Below are 24,274 nucleotides of genomic sequence, written 5' to 3'. Positions count from 1 at the left end.
AGCTGCAGTGGCGGGGATGAGACTGAGGGACCCACCATGAAGCAGTTGGGGGTTAGTGTTGCTTTGTTTCCTAGGTCACAAGATGTCTGCTCCCTCCCAGCACCATAACTGCATCTTAGAAGGTCAAGAAGAGAAAGAGAAAAGGGCAAAAGACCCACCAGCCAAGTCTCTCTGCCTGTTAAAGAGCCTTCCTGAAGCCCAGCTCAGAAATGTCACTGGCTGAAGTATGTCACATGGCGTAACCCCTAGTTGTCAGCAAGTCTGGCAAATGCAGCTTTTACACCAAGTACTTTTTTGAGGGGATTCACGTGCAGACTTTATTTACTTTCTAGCCTCCATAACACACTAGGTTCATCTTACAGAAAATAAAAATATGTGAATTTATAAAATGATCTGAAAGAAGGAACATAATAATTAGACCAGAAATACAGTCCCTAAGGAAACAACCGTAAGAATGCTTAACTTTGGAAATGTAATTTTCCCTAATGTAATTAATTCCTGTTTATGATTCATGAACCGTTCCTTAATTTTCTGCTGCAATACGATTCTGTACCATTCGTGTAACAAGCAGAAAAGCTCCTAGCTACCCTGTGTGCACAGAGACTTTCTATAAATATTTCTGTAGTCAGTTTCATTTGCTTTGCCCAGGATTCGTTGGTTGACTGGCGATGCCTTGATTCATCACAGGGCAGATTCTCAGGAAGCCTTGATCATCCTTAATCGGATTCACACTGGGGCTATATGGACGCAGTGGCTCCACAGCAAAAATTTTAGTGAATGTAGGGGACTTCCCTGATGGTCCAGTGGTTAAGGCTCTGCGCTTCCACTGCTGGGGATGTGGGTTTGAGCCCTGGTCATGGAACTAAGATCTGGAGAAGGAAATGGTAACCCACTCCTGTATTCTTGCCTGGAGGAGCCTGTAGGCTACAGTCCATGGGGTCACAAAGAGTCAGATAGGACCGAGCAACTTCACTTTCACGGAACTAAGATCCCATATGCTGTGTGATGTAGCCAAAAAAACTTTTTTTAGTGAATGTAAAAATATGGGATCCATTTCTCTGTTTCTTTCTCTAGTATTATAAAATGCCTAGATTTTAATGCTTAGGCAGGGAACAGGAGCCAGCACACCCTAGGGATTCTTCTGTAATCTGATTCTTCAACGTTTCATCCATATCTATTAGAAAATAGCGGCTGTGTGGTTCACTGGAGCAACAAGGGTTGTCAATACATCATCTATGGATTCCCTGTAAGGAAAACAGCGTTCATCTTTTATTAGCACTAACATCCTCACACAAAAAAGCAGGGCTGTGTTCTGGCTGTTCATTTACCCAAGCTGAGCATATCACTCTCTAGATGGCAATCACAGGTTTCCTTGTTCATTTTTTGGTACTTTTTCAGTTTTTCTACAAAGAGCATATGTTACTATTTACAGTTAGGAGACATATTTTATTTTACAAATCAATCTATAAAAGTCTTTATATACAGAGTCAGGCTTTCCACTTGGGTGGCCTCTGATAACTGAAATGGAACCCATCTCCTATCTTTGCAAGGCTCCTTGACGCTCTAAACAGAAAGCCCAAAACGGACCGTCACAGTGCACATGCTCACTGAGGGAGCAGGTGTGGCTTCTGCCCCCAGACTCTCATCCCCTCCACGCGGCTTTTCACATGGGGACAGACGCTCTTAAGACGCACTGGAGGACTGCCAGGCTTCCTGCATCGGAAGGTGGTGAGAGAAGACATTCCGACAGCTGAGGGGAAGGGCTTCCAGGCTTGATCATCGCACCAGTTTCTTCATCCACAGCCCCAGGACCGGCAGGAGCGCTCAGGTGGGGCAGACATGGGAGAGCAGGAGGTCCACCTCGTTTCGGACGACGCACCTCCCCGGGTGGATGCTGTCGGGCAGGGCCAGGCTGGAGGTCATTTCCCAGGCGTCCACAAAGGCCACGCGGAGGTCGACAAAGGCAGCTCGGAGGAGCCGGTTCACCTGGAGGGTGAACCAGTCGCTGCCGTACACAGACTTGTAGCCGGTGTTGGCCAGTTTGATGACCACCAGAGTGTCGGGCTCCCGGGCCAGCAGCGCAGCCACAGCAGCCCGGACCCCTGCCAGTCGTTGCACGAAGACGGACGGAGGGAAGGTGGTGAAGTGGGCGCCCAGGCTCAGCACCACCACAGTGTGGGGGCCCCCAGCCAGGCCCCCCAGTTCCCGGACCACGGAGTGCAGGGCAGCCACAGGGGTGCGAAGAGAACGCAGGGGCCAGCTGTGCGTGCGCCACTGCAGCACTATGGCCCGGGTGGTGTCCACGGCCATCAGCGGCCCCGTGTGATACGTGGCGTGTAGATCCACCGGCTTCAGGGCTGCGCGGAGGACGAGAGGAGGCTTAGGGGTGAATACAATTGGACCCTGCACCATCCTCTTGGATGGAATGCTAACGATAGCCCCCACTTCCCAAGACATAAACCTTCTCCCCCCAAGCCCTAGGGCTGCCCCCCGGCTCAAGTTTTCAGGGTTGCCAAGGATCTCCCTATTATCCATCCAAACTCCTATTCAGTTTGCTTTTAATTCTTTGGCGTTTAATTCCCTATGCTGGTTGCCTTTCTCCTGAAACCTTCCTTTCTTGCCTCCTGTCACACTACATCATCCCTGTCACATTTTCCTCTCCCTTTCGGGTCAGAGCACACAGCTGAGTGAACACACTGGGTCTCTAGACCCTCTGGCCTGGTCCGAGCCTGGTCACCACTGGCAAAGTGCATAAACTGGGCAAAAAGAATCTCTAGCCTGAGGCCAACCTTTAAGATGAATCCAAGTGGGAGTGCTCGGTCAGAAAGCAGAGAGGGACAAGACACTGCAAAGAAAGGAGATGGTTCCCAAAGAAAAGTCAATGGTGCAAAGTGCTCCAGGGGGCCGGGGAGCCCAAGAGCTAGGACTGGGTCCTCAGACTCGGTAGCCAGGAAGTCCCTGGCAGCATTCTAGCTCAGGGACAACAGACCAGTGCTGCCCTGCCCCCTCGAGGCTGCTCACCGGGCACGGTGTCTCGCAGGTACTCCCACCACTGCCGGAGCGTGGAGTCCCCCATCATGTGGACGACGCGGCCAGCCAGGCAGCGCAGGATGCTGTCGGCGGTGGAGAAGGAGCGGCTGGAGCAGGACAGTGAGTGCCACATGTTTTGGTGGTAGAATCCAGAGGGCCTCGGGGCTGGGATTCCAGGGTGGCAGGGTTGCGGAGGGGACAGGACTGTAAGCCATTGTTCAGGAGCGAAACAATCAGTGAGAACACAGGAAGCTAAGGCCATGGCCCTGAATCAGGGCTGCCCTTCCCACCAGCCCCAGAGCCACTCACCCAGACTTCTGTTGTTCTCCTGGGCCACCCAGATTGGAGGAATGCCCTGAGGGAGGGTCTTGTTTGTCACATTCCTGAAGAGAAACCAGTGGGCAGAGGGGAGTGTGTGATGAGAAGGAATCCTGGGCTGAGGTGAAGGAGGGGTCCTTGGAGGAAAGGAAGTTCTCAAGGGTGAAGGTCATCTGTCCAGTGTCAGGGCTCCTGGGACACAGCGAGTTAGGGGCCTGGGGAGGGACTGGAAGCTGGAGGTCAGACATCCAGGTTCTTTGAATTTCAGGACCTCAGGGATTGCATCCGTGCAGAAAGCAGAATTGTTTAAACATGTACCCTGGGGACTTCCCTGGTGATCCCATGGCTAAGACTCCATGCTGCTCCCAATGCAGGGGGCTCAGGTTCGATCCCCTGTCATGCTGCAACTGGTGATCCCACATGCTGCGACTAAGACCCAGCACAGCCAAATACATAAATAAATACTTTTTAAAAAGTTGTTGTAAAGAAAACACCTGACCTTGGGGTTGCAAATCCATGTCCACTACACACTTGCACATGTGTGGTTGTCTGTTGAATGCCGTCTTCAATGGGCCCAGTGTTGGCTCCTGAGGGACGGGGCCCTGATGCCCTGCTCTCCTGTCCAGGACCCCCAGGACCCTGGACAGTGTCTGGTACAGAGGCAGTTTCAGGGGTGCCGCTCAAAAGCAGCAAATGCCTGAGAGCAGGTTCTCAGAGCCGACAGAGCCTGCTGTGCTGTCCCTGATCTAAGCACACAGCATACAGTAACTTATTTGAACCTCACCACAACTCAACAGGGGAGGTACTAAAGTTATCCCCTCTACCAGTGAGAGACTGGAGGTGCAGACAGGTTAAGTAGCTTGCCAGAGATCCCACGAATAGAAGCTGGAGTATAGTAACAGGTGGAGCAGGAATTTGAACCCAGGCAGTCTCACTCCAGAGATGGCTGGTCTTTACCTCAAAAGATGTCCTGAGATGGCTCCTGTATTGAATCTTAGACTTATTTCCCACCGATCAATGCAAAAAAGGATGTGTGGTTATTTTCTTCTGACCAAAGGGAGTACAAAATTTGGTCTGGGAAGAACCAGGTTTCCTGGTGCAGAATCCTAAATGCTGTGGTTGGTGGTGGTTTAGTCGCTAAGTCGTGTCCGACTCTTGCGACCCCATGGACTGTAGCCCACCAGGCTCCTCTGTCCATGGGATTTTCCAGGCAAGAATACTGGAGTGGATTGCCATTTCCTTCTCCAGGGGATCTTCACAACCCAGGAATCGAATTCAAGTCTCCTGCATTGCAGGCAGATTCTTTACCAACTGAGCTATGAGCGAAGTCCCAAATGCTGTGGGAAGTCACTAATCAATGCAGAGAGCCTCTAGCAATGGGGGTCTGATGGAGCTGGTGCCTCTGGGGTCTCCAGCTCAGCTGCCTCAGTGCTTCAAGCCCACCTGCCTCTCCCGTCCTCATAGAGCCAGTGGGAAACTCCATGCTCCCTGGGTCTCAGAGCTGCACCTCCTCCCACCTGCCCACCTCCGCCTCTCCCACAGCTCCTTCTCCCCCCTCCGCCTCCAGAGTGGGTGTCCCTCCCCATCTGCCCCGGCCCCAACCTTCCTCTCAGACCCTGTTTTTGCCTCCTTCCCCTACTGTCTCTCCCAGAGACCAGATGCCCAGCTGCTCCTATCTTTAAAAATGCTTCTTTCCTCTCTGGGGTCTCTCTAGCCCAGTCCCAGCCTCGGATCCCAGGGGCAGAAGCCTGTCCAGTTTTACTGTCTCCTCCCCATCACTCCCAGTCTTGCTGGTCCCAATCGTCCCCTGGGACCGAGGACGATTCTCAGCTTTGATTTCACTTGGTTTCTAGGCTGCAACCTCTGCTCCACTCTCACTCAGTGGGCTCGCATCCATCCCCCCTGCTCCCTGACCACACCTGCTGGTAATTTTCAATGGACACTTCTCCCTGCAGGCCATCAGCATGGCAGAGGGGCCAGGACACTGCTCTGTGGCGGGAGATCTGCAGGTCTCCTTCAAGCTTCAGCTCACCTGTCACCTGCTCTGACCATCCTACACCAGGTGGGGTGCCCTGTTCCGTATCCTTAGACCCCTCGCCCCTCAGTGCATGCTGCAGTTAAGCACTCACTCCAGTGCATGTTTTAAAAGGTCCCATGTCCCCTCACTGAAAACTAGAGGGCAGGGATGCCAACCATTACATAAAAGTTTTCAGCACTTAGCATCAGACCTGGTATATAGTAGGTTCTCGGAAACATGTTTAATAGAAGTGAGTAAATGAATGATAAGGGTACGGGCTCAGGCAGAATGACCACAGGGACTGGGTTCAGGGGTTGGGGCAGACACCCAGATGACACTGGGTCTCCTACCGTGCCAGCAGGGCCTCCTCGTGTGGTGTGGTCACGTTCCAGTAGCGTCCACTTGAATGTCCTACCAGTGAGTCACAGGGCAGGGTCGGAGGTCGAGCACAGAACCAGAGCTCACCTGAATCTTCATCCCTGTAGTGACAGGTGCCCTCTTCCTCCCCAATTAACAGGGGGTTAACATTGCAAGTCACAGTTTCTTCGTATCCTGTGGGCCCCCGGAAATAGCCCGTGAAATCAACCGTGGCCCATTGGTCTCTCCAGATGCCCCGCAGAACCCTGACTGCCTCGCTGGAGTGGATCAGCCGCACTTGCACCTGGGCCTGCCCAGCCCAGAGCAGGGGGAGCGTCAGCAGGTATGTGCCGTTCTCCAGGTCTGTGACATCTCCAGGGACACCTGCCTTCAGGTCAGGACCCAGCAGCTGTGCCCGAAACAGATCCCCACCATGGGCCTTGGGCCTGCCCTGGTGGTCTCTGGCGATGAGGATGGCCTCCAGGTAGCCTCCCAGGGTGTAGCTAGTCTGAGCAGGACTCCTCAGGTGGTAGGTGGAAGTCTGGGGGCTGGTGGAAGCCAGAAGGTCCCCCCCATCTCCTGGGGTCAGAGGCCAGTGCAGAAGATGGGTCAGGCCTGAGAACCCCTGGGGGAGAGAGCCAGAAGACTTGTGGGCAGGGCGGGGCCCTGGCGGCAGAGGGACAGCGCGCTCAGGCCAGGAAACCCCGATGTAGAAGATCTGTGGGCAGAGAAAGAGGAGCCCATCAGTGGTTTGTGTCTCTTCTCCTTCTGGGAAGAAGTTCTCGGTTCACCAGACTTAGTGCCTGGTGGTCTCAGGCAGAAATCCCATCTGCCCTGCTTCGTGCTGCTCTGACCCGAAGCTGGTGTCTGAGCCACTATCACACACATCTGCAGACACCACCTCATGTTTATTTTGTACTTTTTAATAATTTTTATTGAACTCTAGTTGATTTACAATGTTATATTAGTTTCAGATGTACAGCATGGTGATTCTGTATATTTATAGATTATACTCCATTTAAAGGTATTATAGGGACTTCCCTGGTGATCCAGTGACTAAGACTACACTCCCAATGCAGGGGCCTGGGCTCACCCTTGGTCAGGGAACTAGATCCCACATGCTGCAACTAGGACTTCACATACCTGTGATTAAGAGATCCTGCATGCTGCAACAAAGATTCCAGATCCTGCTTTTAGGGGGAAATTAGGATTTGTTAAAAAAGAATGCAAAGGAAAAGATGACATGTAAAGGCTGTGATGAAGGAGAGGAAAATGGACTAATCTTATAAGCATGTTAGAATATTAGAAACTTATTTGAAGCTTTTTGAAATGATTAGGGAACAACAGAGAGGAAGACAACACCAGAGATAAACCCTCTTCTACAAAGAAAGATGTGACACAGAGAAATAACACATGTTACTCCAACACTGGAAAATTCAAAAGCAGAAGAAAAGCATACGTGTTAGTTAGGAATTGCTTTTGGCCGGTAGTAACAGATACTATAGGACTTCAGTGGTGTGAGCAAAGAAAGGCTTACTTTTCTCACAATGAGTGTCTGGTTCAGTTTCTTAAGGAAGTCAGGGCAAGGTCTCTGTGATTCTCTTGGCATTCCTCTCATGGTCCCAAGAAGACTGCTGGAGCACCAGCCATCATATTTACTTTTGGAGCAGCAGGAAGAGGAAAAGCAGAGCACCAAAATAGCTTTCAAAATCCCACCCAACAACTTTTGTTTGTAAACCATTGGCCCCCTTGTGCCTGCGATGGAGTCTAGATGTAGAGCCCTCCCCCTTTTCCCTACTAGTAAGGAAGAATGGGAGCATATCTCTAAATGCTAAAATGAGGCAAAAGCCGTGAAGCTACAAGAAGTAATTTAGAGATCTGCTGAAAGTGAAATCAGTCGGGGCTGAGAGTGAAACTACAGCCAGGAGGCATGTTTCACGTGAAAAAGCAATGCTCTGTCACGTGAAACATGGAAGCGAAGAAGAGGCCACAGCCTTTGAACCGAGCACAGAGGTTTGTGTGTGCTTGTGTGATGCCTACACACAAGGTACGGTAATATGTGTCTCTGTTGCGCTATTTGCAGAACCCACACCTTATGCAGCAATTGAATGTCTGGACCATGGAAGTTGATGGGGAACAGGAAATCGAAATACTTTAAACAGACATGACGGTAGGGGACGACGGGCCCCTCAAGTGAGATCTGATGATGAGGGTTTTGTTAATGCACATTTCCACATTTTTCAAAAAGAAAGGAATGTCCCACACCCCATTCTCTTGTGAAGGAGGCAGCACACAGATGTGGGTTTCCTCTATGACTCTACACGCAGGAAACAATCACTCTCGGTGGGAGAAATTTTCCAATGACGTTTATTCATTTATTTGATTGCACTGGGTCTCTGTTGCTGCGCTCAGGCTTTCTCTAGTCGGGGCGAACAGGGGCTGCTCTTCATTGCAGCGCGCAGACTTCTCATCGCGGTGGTGTCTCTTGTGGCGGAGCACGGGCTCTATGGCGGAGCACGGGCTCTAGGCGCACAGGCTTCATCAGTTGCCGCACGTGGGCTTCAGTAGTTGCGACTTGGGGACTCAACAAGTGGGCTCAGTAGTTGTGGCGCACTGGCTTTAGTTGCCCGCAGCATGGTCTCTGACCAGGGATCGAACCTGTGTCCCCTGCATTGACAGGCAGATTCTTACCCACTGCACCCCCAGGGAAGTCCTGCCAGTGAAATTCAGGTTCATAAGTTGTAGGTGTTGGACAACCAGTGCAGGCCAACCGGTGATCGGATGAGGGTGAACCTGAGAAGCTTTTCTCTTCTTTGCTCCTCACCTGGCTCCAGCTCCCTCTGAAGTTCAGCTTCCCTCTTTGGCAAAACCAGAGACTGGGTTGTGATGAGTACTGGGCTCTGGGGACATTGTTTTCTGGGCTGACTGCTCAGAGGGATGGGAATTTGCTATCATTCTCTGACTTCACGAAGTGTGGGCCTGGTGCAATGACGATTGTAGAGTCCTGCCGACTCTGCAACTCGTTTTGTCCTTCTCTCTCTTGTTCCATCTCTGAACCCTCAGGGCTAGTGTACGTGAGACTGTGATTCTCTATAAGTGTGTCTCTTGTGCAAATCCAGGCCCTCATGCAGGTTTCCTGGGGTCTAGACTCGGGGGAGCTGTTTATGTCAGACACTGTTGTTGCCTATCCAAGACCTCATTTCGGTTTGGAGCAGAATGTAGCCACAGGTGACACATATAATAATAATATATTATTATTGGTCTCAGTCAGTCATGGCATCCACATCCCACACTTTCCCAATCTTTAGGAGTTTCTGAGTTCCAATAAGGCATAAGGAGGGGTCTGATGAGAAATACCAGGGCCAGCTTTCACTCACCTAATAAAAAAGACCAATGAAGCTGGAACTATTTTATTTCCACCTGGGATGTGGATTCATTGTGTAGCAATGCATCAGCCTTCTCAAGATAAGAAGGGAAAGGCCATTTCAAACCTGGTTTCTCCTCCACTGCCCACATACTTCTGGTGCTGGGTGTCAGAGGAAACATACATATTGTGATGGGACCTCTGGCTGTCTCTTCAGGTCATGATGCTGAGTTGGCACTGTGTGGCATAGGAATGTTCCTGGAAGCTGTTCCTATACTGAGACATTTAGCTGTCACCGAACTATACACAGGAATGACTGAAAACCATGTTAAGTCAAAACTAAATATTCCTCAACTCAAATTCCCCTTATCAGGCTCTAAAAAAAGTGCCTGTGACCACTCCAACATCATCTGACATGGAGGAAGTTGTAATAGAAAGATACATAACCTTAACACAACAAGGTTAAAATATTTTACTGTTGTAAATTTTACAAAAACACATTGACACAAGTGCCTCTCCCAGGGCCTCAGAAGGGGTCTTTTCAAGGGAAGGACTCTGAACCATGAGCCTCTTGGCAAATATGCCTCAGGTTGTAATCACAGTAATGCCAACTCTGCCCCCAGCTGACTGCGATGTAATATACTATAATTCACAAGACAACATCTCAATTTCAGAGATGTTCAAATGTGAATTGATTTTAGAATTGATCAATGAAATGTGATGTTCGTCTTAGAATTGATCAAATATGGTATTTGCAACATATATTATAACCAAAGGACTCAGAAAATAGGAAGGATGGTCACAAGTCAACATGAAAAAAATAGTTCAATAGAAAAATATGCACAGTGTATGAATAGACAACTTACAGAAACAGAACTATAAAGATAAAATAAACATCAGGAAAAAAATGCTCAACCATGTTATATGATCTAGGAATACTTCAGCTGCAAATTAAAGAAAACCCCACACACAGTGACTTAAGAATGATGGTCTTATTTTTCTCACATGACAACATGTCTGAAATAGAACATTAAGGGTTAAGCATATTTATTAATTCTAGGAGTCTTTTGGTAGGTTTCTTGGGGTTTTCTATGTAGAAAATAATATCTTCCATGAGTAGAAAGTTTTATTACTTCCTTCCCAAACTGTATACTTTTTTTCCCCTTGCCTTATTGCACTGGCTAAGACTTCTAGTACAACACTGAAGGGAAGTTTTGAGAGCAGACATCCTTGCTGTGTTCCTGATCTTTGGGGATAGCTTTCAGTCTTTCACTATTAAGAATGATTAAGTAGATTCCTTCTATTATCTCAAGTATATTCCCTTCTATTTATAGTTTGCTAAGATTTTTAATCATGAATAGATGTTGAGACTCATCAAATGCTTTTTTTGCATCTGTTGAGATGATCATTTGTTTTTAATATGGTGGAATATACTTACAATCCCTGTTGATGTTTGAATGTTGCATCAGCCCTGTACACCTAGGGTAAACCACTTGATAATGCTGTATTCTCTCTGGAAGATTTTTTAACTACAAATTCAGTTCCCACAATGGATACAGGACTATTCATGAAGTATATTTCTTTTTGAGTCATTTTTAATTGTTTTTTTTTTTTTTTTTTTGTCTTTCAAGAAATTTGTTAACTGCATCAAAGATTTATAATTTGTTGGCTTAAATTTGTTCATAGTCTCTCATTATTATCGTAACATCTGTAAGGTATGTATTGATGACACCTCTTGCATTCCTGATATTGATAATTTGTGTTTTTATTCTGTTTTCCTGATTAGTTTGTCTAGGGGACAGCCTTCTCCTTCTAGATGAAAGTAACTGGTTCAGGTTCTGTGGATGGATAGGACAGGCGGAAAGAACTATACTTACACAAATTGCAATGACTGATGCCACAGCCACAATCCTGGGCCACTTGAACTGTCTGATGAATAGGTTTGTGGAAGCTCGGAGTTGTTTATTAGACATCTGGTATGTGACCAAGACCCTAGGTAGATAAAAGTGTAGAAGTAAAAGGAGTGAGGTCATAAGCATGATGCAGTGTGAGCTTCCTACCATTTCCCCACCAAAAAACAAAAGTTCTTTAACGTCACCCATATGGCTGAGAGGGCTTTTGCAGAAGTTTGGGTGTTCAGTGAAGAAGTTCCAGCACACACTTGGGGCAATTATAATCCAGAATGTCCATAGTGAAACAGCCCAACTGGCATTTCTGGGGGCCTCTGAAGAGCTCTGATCCTTTATGTCTCAATGCAGAAAAAACTCAGTGAGATGCAAAGTAATAGATAAGAAGTGAATTATTAGAATAGGACTCTTGTGAGGCTTACAGGTGGGCGAGTGAGAGGGTGTCACCCAGAGAACTTAGTGGGCTACAGTTTTAAAATCAGAGGAAAAGTGTGCAAGAGGCGAAAACCACTTTCTTCCTCATTTTTGGGTAGACATCATGCTTCCATCATCAACTCCTCTTCCAGGTGAGGAGGGGAGTGTTTTTGTCCTGTTTTTGTTTTCATGGTGCTGTGGAAAAATCATTTCAGGTCTCAGTACAATAAGCGCCCCTCATTTTGAAATGTCACCTTTCATAAATTATTGTGTTTTTTTAAGTATTTATTTATTTGGCTGTGCCAGGTCTTAGTTGAGGCATGCAAGGTCTTTGGTTGTGGCATGTGGGATCTATTCATAGTTCCCTGATCGGGGATCAAATCTAGGCACCCTGCATTGGGAGCATGGAGTCTTAGCCACTGAACCCCCAGGGGAGTCCCCATAAATTACTGTTGTCATGTGCTTAGAGAACATGCCCTAAGGATCATTAACTTCCTGGGCACGTGGGGCTCATGCCACCATTGTTTCATTATTTGGGGCCATGTCCTGTGCTTCCGTTGCGTGGTTTTGTCGCTATGAAAATTCGCTGTTTTTTTTTTGGCTGCACTGGGCCTTGATTGCTGCACACGGACCTTCTCTAGTTGCAGCGAGTGGGGCTACCCTCCGGTGGCAGCGCTCAGGTTCCTCACTGCGTCGGCCTCTCTTGCTGCGGAGCACAGGCTCTAGAGTGTGCGGGCTTCATTGGTTGCAGTGCACAGGGTTATTGCTACTAACTAACCCTGGTAAAGAGAGACTCTTTTCCACCGGACCACCAGGGAATTCCAAGCCTGCTTGGTTTTGTGGTTAAGCAAACCTACTTTCTTGAATAATCATTAATCATCATCATCATTATTATTATTAATCGTTAATAATCATTAACTTACAGGGGTCTCCCATAATTTTTCCTACTTATAATCCCCTAGTGGGATTAACTATTTAATCACCTACTCGTCCCTATCAATAGCAGCCTTATTCATAATATTTCCAAATTTAATAAAAGAAAAATATATACCAGTGGAAGAATAGATAGCAAGTCTGGGAGATTCGTGCAATTGAATACCACTTAGCAATAAAAAGAAAACAATTACTGATAAATTCAACAATATGAATGATTCACAGAAAAAAATCAGGTTGAGTGGAAAAAAACAAACAAAAGTTTCGTGTTATATGATTCCTTTAATAAGAAATTCTAGAAGAGATCAATCAATCTATGGTGATAGAAATCAGAAGAGCACTTGGCACTGGTGGAGGGGGTTGACTGGAAGGGGGCGTGAGAGAAACTTATGGGGTTCTGAAAAGCCCTTTATCTTTAATTGGGTGATGGTTATATGGGTATATACATTTGTCCAAATTAATTATACTCTTAAGATCTGTGCATGTGACTTTATATAAATTATACTACAATAAAAAGGATTAAAAAACAGGATACTAGAAAAGACAAATAAGTACATTCATAAAACTATTGACTAAACTCCAGGCAATATCAACATCTAGAGGTGGTGCATTGGGTAAGATTAAAAGATGTGAGAGTCTGTTCAAGTACTCTTATGGGTTCAGGGAGAAATAGATATTGATAAGATAAATCAACAGGTCTAAGTAAACATAAGAAACCAATATAAGACTAAAAACAGAATGTAAAATGTTTAAATCTGAAAAATATTTCATTCACCTATTGAAAAGTACGGAAAGAGGAAAAAAGAAAGTACAATAAATGGGGAACTTGAAACAAGTTGGAAGAAACAAGAAACTATCATTGCAATAAATATAAATAGGTTTAGGGGGAAGAAAAGGGTGTGACGTTAGGAGAGTAGCATTGATATATACACACTGCTGCTGCTGCTGCTGCTAAGTCGCTTCAGTCGTGTCCGACTCTGTGCGACCCCCTAGACGGCAGCCCACGAGGCTCCTCTGTCCCTGGGATTTTTCAGGCAAGAATGCTGGAGTGGGGTGCCATTGCCCTCTCCGATATACACACCACCGTGTGTCAAATAGACAGCAGGTGGGAAGCTGCTGTGAGGCGCAGGGAGCCCAGCGAGGTGCTCTAGCTGGAGAGGCGGGAGGGAGGTTTGAGAGGGAGAGGATATATGCACTGCTGATTTACTTCCTTGTACTGCAGAAACTAACACAACATTGTAAAGCAATTGTATTCCAGTAAATTTTTGTTAATGTAAATAAGTTAAACTAACCAATTAGTCAGAATGCAAGCAAGAACATATACTCTTGGGACTTGCCTAGCGGTCCAGTGGTTAAGACTCTGTGCTTCCACTGCAGGGACGTGACCCTGGTCAGAGAACTAAGTTCCCACATGCCTCAAGGCACAGCCAAAAATAAAATTTGAAAAAAAATAAAAGAACATATGCCCTCAGTGAACATCTCACTTCCCCAGAAAACACAGAGAAAGAGCCGGGTTTACCACATCCAACCTCTCAAACTAAAAAGTATACTTTCATGAAGGAATTGTTTTCTTCCTTCTTTGAGGCTGGATCCCAGAGAAGGGCAGAATTAAGTGGGGACAAAGACAAACATAACCCTATGTCCTGCCTTGGTGGCTGGTGACATGTTTAAGTAGGGGAGGACCAAGTACTTGAGGAAGGAGCTGGAGAGGGACCTGAGGGCCTAGGAGCAGGGCTGAGGGAGAGTTCAGAGGGTACTTACATGCGGCATATGGGGGTGAGGGCTCTTTAAGATTGTCTAGAACTAGATATATAGTATATATGTGGATAGATATAAATGGATATATATATGCAGAGTACATCGTGAGAAATGCTGGGCTGGAAGAAGCACAAGCTGGAGTCAAGATTGCCGGGAGAAATATCAATAACCTCAGATATGCAGATGACACCACCCTTATGGCAGAAAGTGAAGAGGAACTCAAAAGCCTCTTGATGAAAGTGAAAGAGGAGAGTGAAAAAGTTGGCTTAAAGCTCAACATTCAGAAAACGAAGATCATGGCATCCGGTCCCATCACTTCATGGGAAATAGATGGGGAAACAGTGGAAACAGTGTCAGACTTTATCTTTTTGGGCTCCAAAATCACTGCAGATGGTGATTACAGCCATGAAATTAAAAGACGCTTACTCCTTGGAAGGAAAGTTATGACCAACCTAGATAGCATATTCCAAAGCAGAGACATTACTTTGCCAACAAAGGTCCGTCTAGTCAAGGCTATGGTTTTTCCAGTGATCATGTATGGATGTGAGAGTTGGACTGTGAAGAAAGCTGAGTGCCGAAGAATTGATGCTTTTGAACTGTGGTGTTGGAGAAGACTCTTGGACTGCAAGGAGATCCAACCAGTGCATTCTAAAGGAGATCAGTCCTGGGTGTTCTTTGGAAGGACTGATGCTAAAGCTGAAACTCCAGTACTTTGGCCACCTCATGGGAAGAGTTGACTCATTGGAAAAGACTCTGATGCTGGGAGGGATTGGAGGCAGGAGGAGAAGGGGACAACAGAGGATGAGATGGCTGAATGGCATCACTGACTCAATGGACGTGAGTCTGAGTGAACTCTGGGAGTTGGTGATGGACAGGGAGGCCTGGCGTGCTGCGATTCATGGGGTCGCAAAGAGTCGGACACGACTGAGCGACTGAACTGAACTGAACTGAATATATATATATATCCATTGGAATCCTGGCCTGGAGCTTGAGAAGCAGGCCTTCCATTGCTCACCCTGAATCCTGGGAGTGGCAAAGAGCTGCCAGATTCGATGACAACCTGGCTATTTATGAGGATGAGGACCAGCAAGCTGGAGAATAGACCAAGACTCCTTGACCTTCTGCATTCATTTCTGCCTATCCTCTAATCCAAAGCATCAAAGAACTCTGGGCCAGAGGGTCATACAGCAATTGAGTAGTGTCACCAATGTCACTGTAATTATCCATATTATTGATTCCAACAATGTCCCTGTGGGTACTGAGTAAGTATAAGATGCATGCGTGCATGCTCAGTCTCCTCAGTCGTGTCCGATTCTTTGCAACCTTGTGGACTATAGCCTTCCAGGCTCAGTCCGTGGGATTCTCTAGGCAAGAATACTGGAGTGGGTTGCCATGCCCTCCTCCAGGGGATCTTCCCCATATGCCAGCACAATTAAAATTATGAGGTCCCATAAAAACGTAAAGCAAGAGCAACAGCAGTAATACAGTAGTAGCAGCAATACAAGGCACCTGGGCAGATTTTAGCTTCCGCCCAAATGAGGATGGAAGGCAGGGAGAAGTGTATGAAAGAGATCCAGTCCCCCAGCTGCTATTACAAACTCCAAATAGGCTCCCATTTTCCTTCTTGTCTTGAAACACAGGAATCTTAGCTCCTAAGTTCCACCCACCTACTCACCTCCCTCACCTCCATTTAAGCACCTAGAAATTCTACCTGTGCTTCCTTGTACCTGTAATGTTGGACAGACTTCCTTAGAGTAAGAAAGCTGCCCACAGTGCTCTAATAAATCCGGTCTTCCTACACTGTCTGCTTCCAGAATTACAGCATCATGTTTATTCAACATCCTGACAAACCTAAGGCAAACACTAGTGAGAGAATTTAACCTGGGACAGAGTCAGTGGTCTCTTCTCCAGGTTCATAAAGCAACTGCTACCTATTATTTTTCCCTTTTCAGCCCCTCTTCAAGTAGGAAGCTTAGGTCCTCCTCAGCACTTACTTCTTGGGGAAGAACCCAGTAATCCAAACCATCCTCCCTTAGAAATTCTAGCCATCCTACCACTCAGTTAACCCTTTTCACCCCTAGGATTAGGATGCAGGCCTCATTTTCACCCCAGCACAGCCCCAGGACCGAGGTAGGTACATTCAGCTAGAGAAGACTGCATAGTTATAAGTGATGGTCAGGACAGAATCAATTTGATACCATAACGCAAACCACAAAGGGTTACCAGCAAAGAAAGCCATCTCAGGGAAGCCTGTTCCACTGATGGATGAAGTCACTGCCTTATGTAGACCTGAGCTCACTGTTGGAATTTTGGTGGCAATCAGTGTGCGTGGTTCCCCAGCCAGCGCTGTATTCAGGACCATCCAGACATTGCTGTACGTCAGGCAGTGGTCACTAGCAGCAAAAAGGGAAAAGGGAACCGTCGTGTCTGGGTGCCCTACCACCACCCAACGTCACCTTCCTCTTCCTTGTGGCCTAGTTCATGTATAAGAATGAGCACACAGGGATATCATGGCATGGCCTACAGAACCAAGGGTCAGCTATGGGCCTGTTGGTACAGCCCCAAGTCAGGGATGATGCCTTGCCATCATTCCTGACTCTACGCAGTTGAGCACTGGCGAGTGGCTTTGGCAGGCAGACACCCAGTATCCTATCCTACATGCATGCGTGTTACACTGCTTCAGTCATGTCTGACTCTTTGCAACCACATGGACTGTAGCCCACCAGGCTCCTCTGTCCATGGGATTCTCCTGGCAAGAATACTGGAGTGGGTTGCCATTTCCTCCTCCTGGGGATCTTCCTAACCCAGGGATCAAACCTTCGTCCCTTAAGTCTCCTGCATTGGCAGGTAGGCTCTTTACCACTAGCACCACCTGGAAATCCCTAAATTCCCAGATATTCCAAATCTTCTAGAAACAAAAGATCCATCCTACCCCACTCCCAACCACAAATCTACTTCCAGTTCTCCTCAGGTTTACCAGTGTTAACTGTCATCTCTGAGGTCTCTTTCTCCAGTATCTTTCTCAAATTCTCAGCACTATTTTAAACTGTTGACCACTTTCTCCAACCTGAAGCCCTGCCCAGTTCTGGTTTTCATGAGCACCTGAGTCTCCTGTCTTCCTGACCACTCATCTGTGGATATGACCCCGTGTCCTCTTTGTTAAGCCCTGTACATATCACTGTCAAAATCAGGCACATCTTGTGATCTTCTTTGTATCCCACACAACACCAAGGACAGTAATTTGCCCGGATTGTGATTTCAATCCATACTGGTTGCACGACAGATAGGCTAAGTGCCCTGTTCCCTAAACCTGCATCTGCCCAGGAGTCTACTCCCCCAACTCACATTTCCTTTCTGAAGCCTAAGCCCTCTTACCTCATCGCAGGATACCCCTCGACTCTTCTTGTTCTTTCTCTCCGTCCTCTGCAAAACCCCCAAAGTCTTGTTTCCTCTCTTCACAGTACCTCACAGGATAACATCCTGTTGATGCTGCGGCCACTGGCAAAGTACGGCATCGCCACACAAATGGATGACATGGCCAGTCAGGCCCCCAGAATGAGGTCAAATGTAGAGCAAGGGCAGCTGCAGTAGGAAAGAGAGAGCCATGCTCCTTAGCAGAATAAACGCAGAGGCTGAGAATACACAGTCAAAAAGGAACGTGGGAATAAGGTGCAGCAGGAGGAAATTAATCACCATAGAACACTGTGGTCCAAACCCCAGACAAAGAAGAATGACTTCCTCTTCCCACTCACCGGGGAGCCTTTTCTATTGATGTCTGAGGAACAAAGCAATGCCCTGGGAGAGGGCCATACATCTCTCCTTTCTAGAAAGAAACTAGACTTGAAATCCATACCTAAGTGGATGAGGGAAGTGCAGGGGATGAGATATAGTGCTCTTGCTTGAAGACTGAGTGCTTTCCCCACCAATTTTCATTGTCTTCTACGTAGCACTCAGTACTAAGAGGAGAGAGGTGGCTCAAGCTGGAAGCCATGGCTGCAGGAAATGGGGGAGAGGTTGGGAGAAAAGAGACATTTTAAATTTCAAGGTTCACAGAGGAAACATTATTTCGATTCTATTTCCAAAAGATATTATGCAAATTATTTGATTAGACCAGATAAGAATGATTTACAAACAAAAAGCTCAGAGAACAGAGAGGGTCGTACACAGGCATACCTCATTTTATTGCACTTTGCAGATACTGTATTTATTACAAGTTAAAGATTGGTGGAACCCTGTGTCAAGCAAGTCTGTTGGTGCCGTTTTTCCAACAGCATTATATTTTGGTTTTATTTTTAATACAATTTTTAAAGCGTACACTTCAGTTAACAGCCATTACAAAATACAGGCTATATTTCCCGTGTTATATAATACATCCTTGTAGCCTATCTTACAGCCAATAATTTATACCTCCCACTCCCCTACCTGCCTCCACAATGCTACCCACCCCCACCTCTGGTAACCACTGGTTTGTTCTCTACACCTGTGAGTCCCGTTCTTTTTTGTTATATTCACCAGTTTGTTGTATTTTTTAGATTTCACATATAGATGACAGCATACAGTACTTATCTTTCTCTATCTGACTTATTTCACTTAGTGTGAAGTGAGTGAAGTGAAAGTCACTCAGTCACGTCTGACTCTTTGTGACCCATGGACTCCATGGAATTCTCCTGGCAAGAATACTGGAGTGGGTAGCCTTTCCCTTCTTCAGGGGGTCTTCCCAACCCAGGGACGGGACCCAGGCCTCCCAAACTGCAGGCAGGTTATTTACCAGCTGAGCACTTCGTGTGATGCCCTGCAAGTCCATCCGTCACTGCAGATGGCAACGTTTTCATTATTTCTATGGCTGAGTCGTGTTCTGTTGTGTATATACACAGCGTATCTTCTTTATCCATTCATCTGTTGAGGGACACTTAGGCTTTTCCATATCTTGGTGATTGTAAATAATGCTGCTATGAACACAGGGGTTGTGTATATCTTTTCAAATTAGTGCCTTTTTTTTCCAGATATATACCCAGGAGGAGAATTGCTGGGTCATGGAGTAGTTCTATTTTTCGTTTTTGAGAGATCTCCATACTGTTTTCCACAGTGGCTGCACCAGTTCACATCCCAACAGTGTATGAAGGTTCCCTTTTCTCAACATCCTTGCCAACATTTGTTATTTGTGTTATTTTTGATGGTAGTCATTCTGACAGGTGTGAGATGATATCTCATTGTGGTTTTATTTTCATTTCCCTGATGATAAGCAATGTTGAGGATCTTTTCATATGCTTGTTAGCCATCTGCAGTTCCTCTTTGGAAAAGTGTCTATTCAGTTCTGCCCATTTTTTAATCGGGTTGTTTGTTTGGTGTTGAGTTGTATGATCAGTTTAGATATGTTGAATATTAATTTATTATTGGTCATGTGATTTGCAAATATTTTCCCCCATTCAGTAGGTTGTCTCTTCATTCATAAAAACTTAGACAAACATTCTTTGACATAAATCACAAGAGTTTTTTGGATCCATCTCCTAAAGAAAATAAAACCAAAAATAAACAAATAGCATCTAATTGAGCTTGGAGAAAACAGTGAGAAAAAAAATTTGAAGAGATAATGGCTGAGAATTTCCCAGAAATAGACACAATGAGGGGCATGGATCTACTGTCGCAAATATCTCAACAAAGCCAAAACAGAAATTTTTGAGAAATCCATACCTAATCACATTTGATTGAAAATATAGGAAAATCAAATGAAAAAACAGAGAAGACAAAAATAACCAATGCCAGGAAGGAAACAGAGGCTATGGCTACAGGCTCTGCAGACATTAAAATAAGGGAATATTGCAAACAGCTCCATGCACATAAATTTGACATCTGAGATCTATTTCTGCTTTTTGACTATACCAAAGCCTTTGACTGTGTGGATCACAATAAACTGTGGAAAATTCTGAAAGAGATGGGAATACCAGACCACCTGACCTGCCTCTTGAGAAATCTATATGCAGGTCAGGAAGCAACAGTTAGAACTGGTCATGGAACAACAGACTGGTTTCAAATAGAAAAAGGAGTACATCAAGGCTGTATATTGTCATCCTGCTTATTTAACTTATATGCAGAGTACCTCATAAGAAATGCTGGGCTGGATGAAGCACAAGCTGGAATCAAGATTGCTGGGAGAAATATCAATAACCTCAATTATGCAGATGACACCACACTTATGGCAGAAAGTGAAGAACTAAAGAGCTTCTTGATGAAAGTGAAAGAGGAGAGTGAAAACGTTGGCTTAAAGCTCAACATTCAGAAAACTAAGATCATGGCATCCGGTCCCACCACTTGATGGCAAATAGATGGGGAAACAGTGGCAGACTTTATTTTGGGGGGCTCCAAAGTCACTGCAGATGGTGACTGCAGCCATGAAATTAAAAGACACTTACTTACTCCTTGGAAGGAAAGTTATGACCAACCTAGACAGCATATTAAAAAGCAGAGATATCACTTTGCCAACAAAGGTCCATCTAGTCAAGGCTATGGTTTTTCCAGTAGTCATGTGTGGATGTGAGAGTTGGATTATAAAGGAAGCTGAGCACCAAAGAATTGATGCTTTTGAACTATGGTGTTGGAGAAGACTCTAGAGAGTCCCTTGGACTGCCAGGAGATCCAACCAGTCCATTCTGAAGGAGATCAGCCCTGGGATTTCTTTGGAAGGACTGATGCTAAAGCTGAAACTCCAGTACTTTGGCCACCTGATGCGAAGAGCTGACTCATTTGAAAAGACCCTGATGCTGGGAAAGATTGAGGGCAGGAGGAGAAGGGGATGACAGAGGATGAGATGGTTGGATGGCATCACCGACTCAATGGACATGAGTTTGAGTGAACTCTGGGAGTTGGTGATGGACAGGAAGGCCTGGCGTGCTGCAGTCCATGGGGTTGCAAAGAGCCGGACATGACTGAGTGACTGAATTGAACTGAACTGATGAATTAAACAATTCATTAAAAAGCACAAACTAGGGACCTCCCTGGTGGTCCAGTGGTTAAGAATCCACCTGCAGTGCAGAGGACATGAGTTGAATCCCTGGTCAGGGAACTAAGCTCCCACATGCTGGGAGCTTATAGCACAGTCACATAATGAGTAAATAAAAATAAATTTTAAAAATCAAGGGACAAAACAGCCAGATCCCAGAATGGATTTGGCTTTGAAAAAACAATTGCATAAACTCTTGAAGGACAATTGAAGAAACTCGATTATGAACTGGATACTAGATGAAAAGAATCTAGTTTTGGTTATGTAGAATCTACTTTTGGTTAACCCGATTTTTTTTTTAAACTTTACAATATTGTATTGGTTTTGCCATATATCAACATGAATCCACCACAGGTATACACGTGTTCCCCATCCTGAACCCTCCTCCCTCCTCCCTCCCTGTACCATCCCTCTGGGTCGTCCCAGTGCACCAGCCCCAAGCATCCAGTATCATGCATCGAACCTGGACTAGCGACTCGTTTCATATATGATATACACGTTTCCATGCCATTCTCCCAAATCATCCCACCCTCTCCCTCTCCCACAGAGTCCAAAAGACTGTTCTGTACATCTGTGTCTCTTTTGCTGTCTCATATACAAGGTTATTGTTACCATGTTTCTAAATTCCATATATATGCGTTAGTATACTGTATTGGTGTTTTTCTTTCTTGCTTACCTCACTCTGTATAATAGGCTCCACTTTCATCCACCTCATTAGAACTGATTCAAATGCATTCTTTTTAATGGCTGAATAATACTCCATTGTGTATATGTACCACTGCTTTCTTATCCATTCATCTGCTGATGGACATCTAGGTTGCTTCCATGTCCTGGCTATTATAAACAGTGCTGTGATGAACATTGGGGTACATGTGTCTCTTTCAATTCTAGTTTCCTCAGTGTGTATGCCCAGTAGTGGGATTGCTGGGTCATATGGCAGTTCTATTTCCAGTTTATAAAGGAATCTCCACACTGTTCTCCATAGTGGCTGTACTAGTTTGCATTCCCACCAATAGTGTAAGAGGGTTCCCTTTTCTCCACACCCTCTCCAGCATTTATTGCTTGTAGACTTTTGGATCGCAGCCATTCTGACTGGCGTGAAATGGTACCTCATAGTGGTTTTGATTTGCATTTCTCTGATAATGAGTGATGTTGAGCATCTTTTCATGTGTTTGTTAGCCATCTGTATGTCTTCTTTGGAGAAATGTCTTTTTAGTTCTTTTCCCATTTTTTGATTGGGTCATTTATTTTTCTGGAATTGAGCTGTAGGAGTTGCTTGTATATTTTTGAGATTAGTTGTTTGTCAGTTGCTTCATTTGCTATTATTTTCTCCCATTCTGAAGGCTGTATTTTCACCTTGCTTATAGTCTCCTTTGTTGTACAGAAGCTTTTAAGTTTAATTAGGTCCCATTTGTTTATTTTTGCTTTTATTTCCAATATTCTGGGAGGTGGGTCATACAGGATCCTGCTGTGATGTATGTCGGAGAGTGTTTTGCCTATGTTCTCCTCTAGGAGTTTTATAGTTTCTGGTCTTATGTTTAGATCTTTAATCCATTTTGAGTTTATTTTTGTGTATGGTGTTATAAAGTGTTCTAGTTTCATTCTTTTACAAGTGGTTGACCAGTTTTCCCAGCACCACTTGTTAAAGAGATATCCTGATTTTTAAAGGTTTATACTGAAATATTTGGGAGTGGAACATCATGATGTGTGAAATTCACTCAAAAATACTTAAGCACATGCAAATAAAGTAAAAAGTAACATGTTTATATGCTGATGGGAATGTGATGAAAAGAAGGCTGTTGAGAGGAAAGATGATTTAGGAGGAAGAGGGAGAAATTGGCTGAGTGATGCTCTTGAGTGGGCACAGGGGATAAGGTGTAGAGATGAAGTTGCAGATGGGAGTGTGGAAAGTTATTGCTTCATTTTGTTCAAGAAAGTAGGTTAGGTCATCAGCTGAGTGTGGGGATGCAGAAAGTTTCAGGAGAGAGGAGAAATACAGGGGCACCAGGGCGGTGGCTCAAACTTCAGTGCACGTCAGAATCACCTGGAGGACTTTTTGAAACAGACTGAGCTCCCTGTGTGTGCGTTCTCAGTCGATCAGTCATGTCCAACTCTTTGAGACCCCCTGGACTGTAGCTCACCGGATACTAGAGTGGGTTGCCATCTCCTCCTCCAGGGGATCTTCCAGACCCAGGAATGGGACCTGCATCTCCCACACTGGCAGGATTCTTTTACCACAAGTCACCTGGGAAGCCTGAGCTCCTCCTGAATCTGGCGGTCCTGATTCCAGAACTCCTGGTTCTGTAGGTTTGGGGTGGGGCCCGAGAAGCTGTATATCTTACAAGCTGCAGGTGATGCTGATGCTGCCGGCCTGGGGATCACATTCTGAGAACCACTGTGATTGCTGTGCAGCAGTAGGGCCTCCCTGAGGTTTGTGGTCAGACTCTAAAGTGAGAACAGTCAGTGAGAAAGTTCAGAGACAACTTTTTCTCCAAGCGTGTTCCGATACACAGGTGCAGTTGAAAAGAGGCAGAGGGTTGAATGAACCAGAGATGATCACCAAGATCATCACAGAGCTGGCTGCTTCTTATCTGAATGTGTGTGTGTGCTTTGTCACTCAGTCGAGTCCGATTCTTTGTGACCCCACGGACTGTAGCCCGCCAGGCTCCTCTGTCCATGGGGATTCTCCAGGCAAAAAAAAAAAAAAAGAAATTAAATATGGCAGAGATTATTTAAAAAAAAAAAAAAAAAAAGAACACTGGAGTGGGTTGCCATGCCCTCCTCCAGGGGATCTTCTCAACCCAGGGATCGAACCCAGGTCTCCTGCATTGCAGATGAATTCTTTACCTTCTGAGCCACCAGGAAAGCCCTTTTATCTCTGGGCCCAGCCCAAATGAAACTGCCTCAGAAGCATCTTTCCTGACCATCTAATCTATCTTCCGCCTCCTCACCATCTTGCACTTTCACATTATTTTTTTTCTTGCAGAAAAATTTTCATTCTTCAGAATCTTATGTATATTTATTTTGTTACCTGTTTCTGAGTCTTTTCACTGGAGTGTGTGCACCACAAAACAGGAATCTTTTCTTGTTGGTGGTGGTCACTGCTATGTTCCTAGAACCTAGAAGAATGCCTGGACACCACAGGTGCTATTTACTCATGAAAAGTAGAAAGAAAGAAA

At 45.7% G+C, this 24,274-nt stretch overlaps 1 protein-coding gene across 3 annotated transcripts; it reads right to left on the bottom strand.

Moving 5' to 3' along the window:
- Positions 1–900: 900 nt before the first annotated feature.
- LOC109578822 (NXPE family member 3-like) lies at positions 901–17,793 on the bottom strand. 3 transcript variants are annotated; one of them, XM_070780167.1, is made up of 7 exons: positions 17,474–17,792; positions 16,322–16,491; positions 10,964–11,078; positions 5,716–6,440; positions 3,340–3,413; positions 3,022–3,234; positions 901–2,357 (listed from the first exon to the last, which is right to left on the bottom strand). In XM_070780167.1, the coding sequence occupies exons 3-7, from the start codon at positions 11,057–11,059 to the stop codon at positions 1,825–1,827; spliced, it is 1,641 nt and encodes a 546-aa protein (XP_070636268.1). In that variant the 5' UTR covers positions 11,060–11,078; positions 16,322–16,491; positions 17,474–17,792; the 3' UTR covers positions 901–1,824. The 3 variants fall into 3 exon arrangements, with proteins under 3 accessions (XP_070636268.1, XP_019843894.2, XP_019843892.2); XM_019988335.2 differs by lacking the exon at positions 16,322–16,491 and having other exon boundaries at positions 3,022–3,195; positions 17,474–17,793; XM_019988333.2 differs by lacking the exon at positions 16,322–16,491 and having other exon boundaries at positions 17,474–17,790.
- Positions 17,794–24,274: the final 6,481 nt, after the last annotated feature.

Source organism: Bos indicus, chromosome 25, assembly GCF_029378745.1.
Source record: "Bos indicus isolate NIAB-ARS_2022 breed Sahiwal x Tharparkar chromosome 25, NIAB-ARS_B.indTharparkar_mat_pri_1.0, whole genome shotgun sequence".
Lineage (NCBI taxonomy): Eukaryota > Metazoa > Chordata > Mammalia > Artiodactyla > Bovidae > Bos > Bos indicus.
This window is presented reverse-complemented; position numbering and strand designations above follow the sequence as displayed.

Bases quoted from the DNA above. Each gene is read 5' to 3' on its own strand.
- LOC109578822 (XM_019988333.2), bottom strand. The intron at 6,441-10,963 runs GTAAGTATAGTT...CTCTGCCCACAG, and splicing joins CATCAGTCATTGCAATTTGT to ATCTTCTACATCGGGGTTTC. The intron at 3,235-3,339 runs GTGAGTGGCTCT...AATGGCTTACAG, and splicing joins GGAGAACAACAGAAGTCTGG to TCCTGTCCCCTCCGCAACCC.